The sequence below is a fragment of the Mytilus edulis genome, chromosome 4 (assembly GCF_963676685.1).
Source record: "Mytilus edulis chromosome 4, xbMytEdul2.2, whole genome shotgun sequence".
NCBI classification, from domain to species: domain Eukaryota; kingdom Metazoa; phylum Mollusca; class Bivalvia; order Mytilida; family Mytilidae; genus Mytilus; species Mytilus edulis.
The window spans coordinates 38,601,191-38,611,391 of record NC_092347.1 but is presented as its reverse complement, the minus strand read 5'-3'; the positions used below and the strand labels follow the sequence as shown (position 1 = coordinate 38,611,391).

Genomic DNA, 10,201 nt, shown 5'->3' with positions numbered 1-10,201 from the left:
CTATAAAAGCTCCGAAATGACAAATGTAAATAATTCAAACGAGAAAACTAACAGCCTAATTTATTTACAAAATATGAACGAAACACAAATCTGTAACACATCAAAAAACGACAACTACTAAACTACAGGCTCCTGACTTGGGCCAGACACATACCTACATAATAGTCGCGGAATCCCCCCCTTACCTAGAACATTGTTGAAACAGTACAACATATTGCCTGTATATATTTAGGTATATGCCAGTTATTTTCTACTCCAGTTTGTTGATAACGTTCGATTTTGTCAGATTTTATGTACTTCCCCTTTCTGAATTTGCCTAAGAGTTCAGTATTTGTGTTATACCCCCCTCGGCAGTTGTATGTGCCAAATGCTACAACAACGTTACAGAACCTGTCAATATGGACCACATTAATTTCCATTACAAACCTAACAAAAAATTATGTGATGTTGGTGAATTTATTCAATTACTTATCATCTTTTGTCGCTACCTAGTCCCCTCCTCTCCACACTTGGCATATTAAGCTATCATTTTTGCGCTATCTACCAATAGATAAAAGTCACACCCATTCGCACAACAGTATTTTAACCAATGACAGCATTTGAACTATCTTTAATGAGGATGTTTAAAATTAATGTTTCTAGTGTTTACAAATTTTGTGTATTAGGATTCGAAAATATTCGTTGTTATTCAAACATTTGCACGAGAAATATACTCAGGAACTTTAATTAGTTGATAAAGAACTTTATAATTGTTACTAAATATTGTTCTATGTTTTGGGGTGAAGACCTGTGCACAATTAGCACGTTCCAATTGTTTATTTACATTTTCTACATCTTCACATGTTTATATATAAGTTACGTTTTGATTGGATGCAGCCATTTACTACTGCGACCAATGGAATTAATTTACCTGTTGATCCAAAATTCTATCTCAATCTGCTAAGGGCAGAGAAGAGGGGACTGAAACGTAACCCTAGGCTTGTAAAGATGTTGTTTTTCCGACGTAGTCGGTATAGTTTCGGTTTGTGCCCTTTGAACTTAAGGACCTTAACTATGGCAACATAATACGCATGCTCGAAAATCCTTTCTGTGATTGGACAAAATGCTGTCATGCTGGGTGATTTGGTTGTGTTTGAAAAAACGTCTTGTTAATTATATCGTGATGGAAAGCAAGTGAAAAACTATAAATATTTGAACTAGATCTTACAAAGATTTATATTTTTATTAAAATAATTGTTTCTCCAATAGCTCTTTGCATCCGTGACAGCTGTTTATTCGGGACAATTATATAATTTTTAATGTAAACTTTGTTGTACGAACGTACACGACTTTTAGAACGCACCTTCGCATGTGAGATTTCCGCGGGGTTTTGGTGAATGTAAACAGAAAGATACGAGGACCGAGAATACTGAATATAAACAGAGAAAACGTTATTCAAATGGTATCTTTGTGCCTCTGAAGGTTATCGAAATGATAGTTTTAAACATATACTCAAATTTAAATACGTCGGATATCTTTTTTAAAGATAGTTCTTGTTTAACATTGATTTCAATTTGACTTGCGAGTGCAGAACATCAATACCATGCCATTGTATTGTTTACAGTCGACATGGGCTGCAATTAGTTGGTGCACATAACCCCTTGATACCCAAGTCATATTAGATCTTAAAATACAGAAAATATCAGAAATTGACTGGAATCGTATATTTTCATAAACGGAATATCGCAGAGCTTTATTTGATAATCTCATTTTTTCTAAATCGATTTCCATATTCCAATGATATGTTCAATCTGTTTCAATCAATCTCCTGCCCTCTTTTCCTCGATTGTGACATTACAAATGTCGACAAATCACTGGATAGATGGATGCACAATTAAAGCAGTAACTGGTTACCCATCTGACATATCTGAGTTTACACAAGTTTCGATCAGAATCGTTTTTCTTCATCTTTTCGTGCAATGATTGGTTATTTGTTGTTTGTCTTTTCGTCGTATTGGAGATAAAGATTGCATTCATGCAAACAAAACCCTTATTTGATAATATATCAATTTGAGATGAAAAAAAGTGCATTGAGCAAAATATTCTAAAAATACTATCAAGTAATATATCAAGAAGTTATCAATGAATTATCAATGAAAATATTAAGAAATTATCAATGAATATATAAAGAAATTATCAATTAAATATTAACTCATATATTCAACTAAAAAATGATGTTTAAGTGAAAAATCTTCAAGAATAACATAAAAAGTACATGGTGCTGTTCTAAAATAACCAATGATGGCATTCTTTGATTTAAAATTGGGGCTATCTTTCTTTACCGATTGTAGTTCAATCTTCCACAGCATATACATAACTAAAGCATGATACATGTAATACGTGCCCATTATATTCCAATTTGAATTTTTGCAGAACCTAAATGGCCTTAGCTTCCAGTTCGAAGCGTGTAAATGAAATGATACAATGATAAATGTTAATTATAACAATCCAATGTTACCCTGGAACTCTATGGTTTAAAAAGTCAATTGAAATTAGGAATCTATTTAAACAAACCTTATTCTAATGGAAAAAAAATCTATACATACTTATGCATAAAGAATCCTAGCTAAATTCAAATAGAGGTTTCACAATGTATTGTATCACATATCAACTTAGCCTATACATGTATTTACATTTCTTACGAGCAAAAATAAAATTAGTTGGCGCCTCCTGTATTTGACGGAACGTTCATTGTTGCAGATAATTTGTTCCAATGCATATCTGTTGTATAACCAGTTAGTCTCCATTTTCCACTTATTTTTGGTGTAACTTTGACCGAAGCACTTGTTCCAGGATGTAATGCTATGACGTCATATCCAACATAGAAACTACTAGATTTTGAAAACGCGACACCTGACATATGTATAGATTGGAATCTGAAGCCAATATTGAAGAAATGTATGAATTGTGATTTTCCTACTTCGTAACTGATATCCGGCAGAGCTCCAACGCTCATTCCATTAACGACTGAAATAATAGAGGAATACATTATTATATGTGTATAGTTGTTAAGTAGTTCAAAGAACAAGGATGTGTCCAAAGAACACGGATGCCCCACTCGCACCATCATTTTCCATGTTCAATGGACCGTGGAATTGGGTAAAAAATCTCATTTGGCATTAAAATTAGAAAGATCACAACATAGAGAAAATGTTTACTAAGTTTCAAGTGGATTGGACTTCAACTTCATCATAAACTACCTTGACCAAATAGTTATCAAAGGTACCATAATTATAATTTAGTACGCCAGACGCACGTTTCGTCTACATAAGACTCATCAGTGACGCTCATATCAAAATATTTATAAAGCCAAACAAGTACAAAGTTGCAGAGCATTGAAAATCCAAAATTCCAAAAAGTTGTGCCAAAAACTTTAACCAGAAACTCACACTTTCATTTTCTATGTTCAGTGGACCGTGAAATTGGGATCAAAAGTCTAATTTGGCTTTAAAATTAGAAAGATCATATCGTAAGAAACATGTATACTAAGTTACAAGTTGATTGGACTTCAGCTTATTCAAAAACTACCTTGACTAAAAACTTTAACCTGAAACTCACACTTTCACTTTTTATGTTCAATGGACCGTAAAGTGGGGTCAAAAGTCTTATTTACCTTGACCAAAAACTTTAACCTGAAGCGGGACGAACGGAAGCACGGACGAACGAACGGACGGACGAACGGACGCACAGACTAGAAAACATAATGCCCCTCTACTATCGTAGGTGGGGCATACAAAAGGGAAATGTATCTCGTTTGATGTCGTTTAAACGTTTAGATAATTGCAAATTTTAAAATCAAATTAAAGCTTTTATGCTTGCATGGTATGAATGTTTGTTTTTGTAGTAGTTCAGTGATTCTGTTGTTCTATTGTTTTCGTCTTATTATCGATGTATTTCCTTCGGTTTCGATTGTGAGCCGGATTTGTTTTTGCGTTATCGATTTCTGACTTAGAAGGTATTCTGTTGTTAGCTTCATTTAGCCTCTGTCTAGCTAAATGATAGCTCAAAGATATCAGAGTTATATTTTGGTACAACCGACGTCCAATTTGTCCCCTCATCGCTCAAATCGTTGACATTTAGAATGCCAAATAAAAAAAAACACAATGAAAATAAAACTGAAGCAACATCTTTTAAGTTTTTGACTTTAGGAAGCAGTTCAACGAGTCATAAATACATACAAAATGTCATTAAAACAAAAATGAACAAGAATGTGTCCTCAGTACACGAATGCCCCACTCGCACTATCATTTTCTATGTTCAGTGGACCGTGAAATTGGGGTAAAATCTCTAATTTGGCATTAAAATTAGAAAGATCATATCATAGGGAAAATGTGTACCAAGTTTGAAGTCGATTGGACTTCAACTTCATCAAAAACTACCTCGACCAAAAACTTTAACCTGAAGCGGGACAGACGGACGGACGAACGAACAGACGGACGGACGAACGAACAGACGGACGGACGCACAGACCAGAAAACATAATGCCCCTCTACTATCGTAGGTGGGGCATAAAAACCAGGGTAAACGTATTATTGTAAAACATACATGCATTCCCCGCCATGCGTAAACACACAAATGTCAAATTTAGGAATAGTACACAAACACTTTTAAGTTACGAATATGATGACTACCTTGGTATCTAAACATCTGAGACTATGCAGAACTGTTGACAGCGAACTAAGTTATATCGTACAGGGTAAAAAGAAACGTCATGGTGATCACAAACATTATACAGTGTCGATTTTTATCCTTTTTTTTTCTCATTAAAGCCGTATTATAGGAATTTTTGTGTAAGGGGCTGTGGTTTCTGATCAATTTATTCATGGTGTCTTCATGGTTGAGAAAGAAGAATATTGGTAAGAAAAAGTAGATTGAATACAAACTATTTATTTTTATACCTTTAATTTTATTATTGTCTATTAGTTCTGTGTCATTTAATTTTGTGTTAGATCCAGGACCATATATCTTTACATTTTCTTTGAAATACCAACTCATCGACTCATCCACTTCACCAAAGAAAATTATTGAATGTTTGAAGTCGGTTGCAGCCTTCACTCCTCTATTGCATATGATAATTGGTCCTATCAAACCAGTTGATATGTCTTTTTCAATATCCAGGGTTGAAAAGTAAGTCTGAAAATATTTTTATGTAAATAACATCAATTTCTCGTATTGTGTCAGTCTATGAATTAATTATGTATATTTATTTTTGACAACCTAAGTACTTTTTATAAACATTTGCACTCGATCGTATTGGTGCTAAAAAGTGATTTCATATGACTTTCGATCCATAAATAAAAGATTCAAAAAGGATTAGCTGTAATTAATATATGTATTCTGATATCAAGAGATTAACTACGGTTCTCCGATTGTTAATATATTTCGTGCGTCTAAATCGCTATTCTTGATACCTTTATTAAGAACGCTCAAACATAAATATTTGATAGCCAGGAATTATTAAATACACTGCAACATTAGCTTTATAACCAAACAAAAATGTCAAAGTCTATAGGATCAATTTTGCCCACAGGGGAATTTTTCTTTATAATTTCCTAATTTAAAAATACTCAATGTTATATAAGTCTGTGTTTAACGTTTTTAATTTACCTTTGCCATTTGTATTTTTTCAATACTAGTTTTATAAATCATACAAGAACATAATCAAAATTTTAGACGTCGTTCGTCACTTGCCTTTGCAATGCATTCTGCATCCCCAGATCCAGGGCCAGCACTTTGTGGAATATTCCAAGTAATATTTCTAGTATGTCTTGGTGATAAAAAATCGGTATAATCTGCCATTACACCAGGCACATAGATAGAGAAATTTCTGTCAGCAATGTTTTGTATGTCTGAAAAAGAAAGACACAGTATATCGGGATTTTTTCTTTACACGAATCCAACTGTTTCGAGATATTGTTTGGTTTTTCATATAAATATCCCGAAATATTTGTTCAAACAAAAAATACAATTCAATAAAATTCTAAACACTGGTTCATCTTTTATTTCTATATTTTTGACGTATTATACATTATCTATTGAACAATGTCATTTATTTTGTTATTATGAAATTCAGTTGCAATTTTGAAAACCTTCTTAAGGTCAAGACAAATCACATGAAATGGTGTGCAACTAGCATATTTTGGCACCCTGTTAAATCGCAACAGATGCAGCCGAAAACTTACAAAAATTGTGATCTCAAAGGATATTTTTATTTTTGAAACACTGAAATATCACATGATGGGTCATTTATCAATTCAATCAAAATTTACATGTTCATTCCGATTCCCATTGTGCAGAGAAGCATTCATATGGAACCTTTATTTTTTTCAAAATGTGATAGAAATTAGGTCAAAATTGTAAGTTTTCAACAAATATAAATTTATTATTGAGTATTTGTTTTTCGCATTGTAAAAAACCCCATCTTACAGCACATTTTGATAGAGTTATTGTCTTATTCACATTCATTTTTTTTGGCACTTTTGTTTTATTTTCTTCTAATGCGTGGATCATTTTTATATGTTCTTGACAATTGGTATGTGTAAGTTTTTTTTAATGCAAAGTTGTCGTGTTTTCGTGGGAGTATTTGATGGAAAAAATATAAGTATATCCCAGGAATAGATCACCTTAGTCGTATTTGTCACAACTTTTTGGAATTTTGGGTCCTCAATGCTCTTCAACTTTGTACTTGTTTTGCTTTTTAACTTTTTTGTTCTGAGCGTCACTGATAAGTATTATGTAGACAAATCGCGTGTCTGGCGTATTAAATTAAAATCCTGGTACCTTGGATAACTATATGACATACTTATTTTCAGACTTTCTCCAACACTGGTATAAAACACATGACCTAAATATCCTTGATAGTTAAGTCTTCTTGTAAAGTCCAAGCGATTTGAATTGGGATAAAGATTTCCAAACATTGCTTTCTTGTATGTACGAGACATCTTCAGGTCCCCAATTTGCAATCTGAAAGATCATAATATTATCAGTCGTTAGCCCAGTAGTCAGTGCTTCACTACTGATATGATTTATTCCAAACTTTTATTAAACTCACTGTTAATAAATTGATAATGTGGAACATTTGTGTAGACATGTTGGATCGATACAAACATAAGTTTATCGATCGTGAGTGGATATAGTGGAAACCCTGACAATTTTGGATGTAAGACTTATAAGTAAACCATTTTGGCATTTAATTTTTGCATTTAAAGTTGTTTTTATATATTACTGTGATAGTACTTTAATTCGTGGGTATCAATTTTCGTGGTTTGAGCAATATTTACATGTTCGTGGGTCTTTAAATTCGTGGATTTTGTTTTCAAATTTTTTGTTTAAATGGTAGCCATTAGAAACGAAAGTTACAAACTTTACTAAAATTGTCCGTTTATAAATTTTGAAATTATTAAGAAACTAAGGTTTCAACTCCCTCAGGCAAAGTTGGCTTTAGATGAATTTGGTTATTTGTTTGACATATAGCTCTTCATCAGTTTCGGTACTTATACATCTTCGGATTTCAAATGTTTGGTTTTGAGCGTTCCTGATGAAGGTAAATCCAGAATAGCGCTTCGGACGCAAGAATTTATTAAACGTGTTGTTTTAAATTTTTAACAAAGTGTCTGGTTTAAAGAAAATTGCAAAGTAAACATGTAAATTATAGGGATCACACTATTTAACCCAAGATAGATTGATCAACATATTAAAGACCATCAAAGGTGTTAATTAGGCCATAAACATGTCACCTAAAGAAAACATTTACATAAACAAATACTATAAACGTCTTGAATTGTAAAATAATTCTTATCAAAGGCAAGTCCAGCATGAAATCAGTATTTCCCATCCGTACGAGAATAATCAGGATATAATTAAAAATGAATATTTCATCATAGCATACCAATACCGGAAATCTGACTTTCATCGAACAAAAACATTTTTTTAATTATAATTAAGAGACCAAAAGTTGTACAGTTACGGTTTTTTTAAAGATTAAACGGGTATAATCCGACCTGCAGTTGTAGTTCATAGTGCGTTTGCCATGTGACTTCTATTATAGTATTCTAAGATTTGGCTATATTCAATATATCATATCAGTAGTCAAACTTACATGGGGATCTTTCCATGTCTTGATTTGGACAACGGTTGTTTTATTTCGTTGGACACTTAAAATCGTGGATAACATAAAGTCATCCACGAAAACCACGAAAATGGTTCCCCACGAATAAAAGTACTTTCACAGTATAGTTTTGATGATATTATCAAAAAAGCAAAACATGGGTAAAAATTGCAATTGAAGGGCACGCACTCAACTAAGGCGTTGTCTGATGATGTTGGTTATGTTGAATTATTTGTCGATCTTGTCTTTAAGATCATTTTTTTATAGAGGTTTCTCTCGATTTTTCATATTACACCACTGTGTCCATGCCACTGCTGGTGGACGTTTCGTAACCGAGGGTATCACAAGCCCAAAAGAAAGCACTTCGTTGTTGACATAAATATCAATTAAATGGTGATTTTATATATTTACTGTTTGCAAAAGTGTGTTTTATTCGATACACTAATGATTTTGTTATTCCAGGCTAAGATAACCTTAGTCGTATTTGGCACATTTAGGGTTTTTGGGTCCTCAATGATCTTCAACTTTGTACTTGTTTGGCTTTCTAACTATTTTTGTCTGAGCGTCACTGATGATTCGTATGTAGACAAAACGCGCGTCTGGCGAATTAAATTATTAAGACCTGGTACCTTGGATAACTATTTGTTATTTCACAGAATATTCCGTTTTCCTGTAAATAGAGCCATTTATTAGGGCAGTGATTATACAATTTTTTAAAGTTGTCCCATCTGCAACTTGTAAGATCATCATACTGTATGGTAATGAAATGTTGAAATATGAAAACTTACTGTTTCCATTTTGTTGTACTTAATTTTTTTCCAGTATAACGCCATCTATCCTTGATGATCCCTAAATATGTCACCTCATCGACTTCCTTGAAATCCTCATTTGTTATACTACGTCCACATCGACTGACATTTATGGAAAATCCAAAAATTTCATCGGGAAAGCTACTTACTTCTTTTAAACCTTGAACGACAAAACATCTTTTCTGTTAATTTGTCCAACACTCATAAAATACAATATATCCAGCATTAACGGAGTAAGTCAAAAGTGTTTATGCACAAAATCAATATAAAATAGATTGCACATCTTCACTATATCAGCCTTTATTACTTATTTCATATTCAACTAATTCAACAATACACAAGGATAGTGACAGATCTGTGCGATAGTGTTGCTTATTCCTTGTTTCTTACTTGAATTATTTTGTAAATGTATACGTGTAAAACAAATGAAATATCATTATGTAATATATATTAAAGATCAGTGGAATCAGTATGTGTAAAACACATACGACAACTGAATGATAAAAGTATTAGCAGTTTCAATTCGTTATAATTTACAAGAACTCTCATTGCTTTTATATTTGAAAACGAAGTGAATTGAGTAAAATAGAATAAAAACGCGCGAGTGAGTGTGTGCGTATGTGTTGTTTGTTTGGATATAGCAATTGAACTGTGAATGCTCGTGCATTGGTAGCGTGGATAATAGATAGTTAAGTTTTGATATAAAAATTATATGTTTAGTAATTTTAAATGTCTGGAAAACATAAAAACTATTTCTAATATAGATGAAATAACTGTACCCTCTCGAGCTGGTTGAAGTGTAACCGAAGTTGGCAGGTGAGGTATCAGTCCAATAGCTGACATTGAAGAACCGTCCATCAGAAATGGGTCACTTTTACTGAGAAGTGTCACTGGCTGGTTTGTAAATGTTATAAAATGGAATCTGTATGTCTCTCCAGCACATAGATGCAGTGGTGGAAAAGACTTTTTGCTCAATCCATTTATGTCTGTATATAGAACAAGTATTGTAAGCAATGAACAACAATAGACAATACAAATGATAGGTTAATAAATTGGTGCATGCTTAAAATTATTGATTTTTCTACAAAATAAAGTCGAAAACGGTATTTTTAAAATGTGCATATATACATAATATATAAATCGATTAAACTATAATGTTAACTTCTGAACCATTATATTTGAGATCACAGCTGAAAACTGTACTATTTACTTTGTAGATGATAAACTAAATATTTAAAACTAGCAT

The 10,201-nt window shown here is 32.6% G+C and overlaps 1 protein-coding gene across 3 annotated transcripts in view; it reads right to left on the bottom strand.

Moving 5' to 3' along the window:
* The window catches only part of LOC139521850 (hephaestin-like), a 331,235-nt gene that overhangs the window by 306,581 nt on the left and 14,453 nt on the right, over positions 1–10,201 (bottom strand). For 2 of the 3 annotated variants that reach the window (XM_071315510.1, XM_071315509.1), the window contains exons 10-15: positions 9,735–9,941; positions 8,935–9,115; positions 6,842–7,002; positions 5,731–5,888; positions 4,938–5,172; positions 2,130–3,006 (exon numbers count right to left, since the gene is read on the bottom strand). In XM_071315510.1, coding sequence (XP_071171611.1) covers positions 2,696–3,006; positions 4,938–5,172; positions 5,731–5,888; positions 6,842–7,002; positions 8,935–9,115; positions 9,735–9,941 — 1,253 coding nt within the window. In that variant the 3' untranslated portion in view covers positions 2,130–2,695. Of the gene's footprint in view, positions 1–2,129; positions 3,007–4,937; positions 5,173–5,730; positions 5,889–6,841; positions 7,003–8,934; positions 9,116–9,734; positions 9,942–10,201 lie in introns of those variants that run through there. The other variant, XR_011664079.1, reaches the window with a different exon arrangement.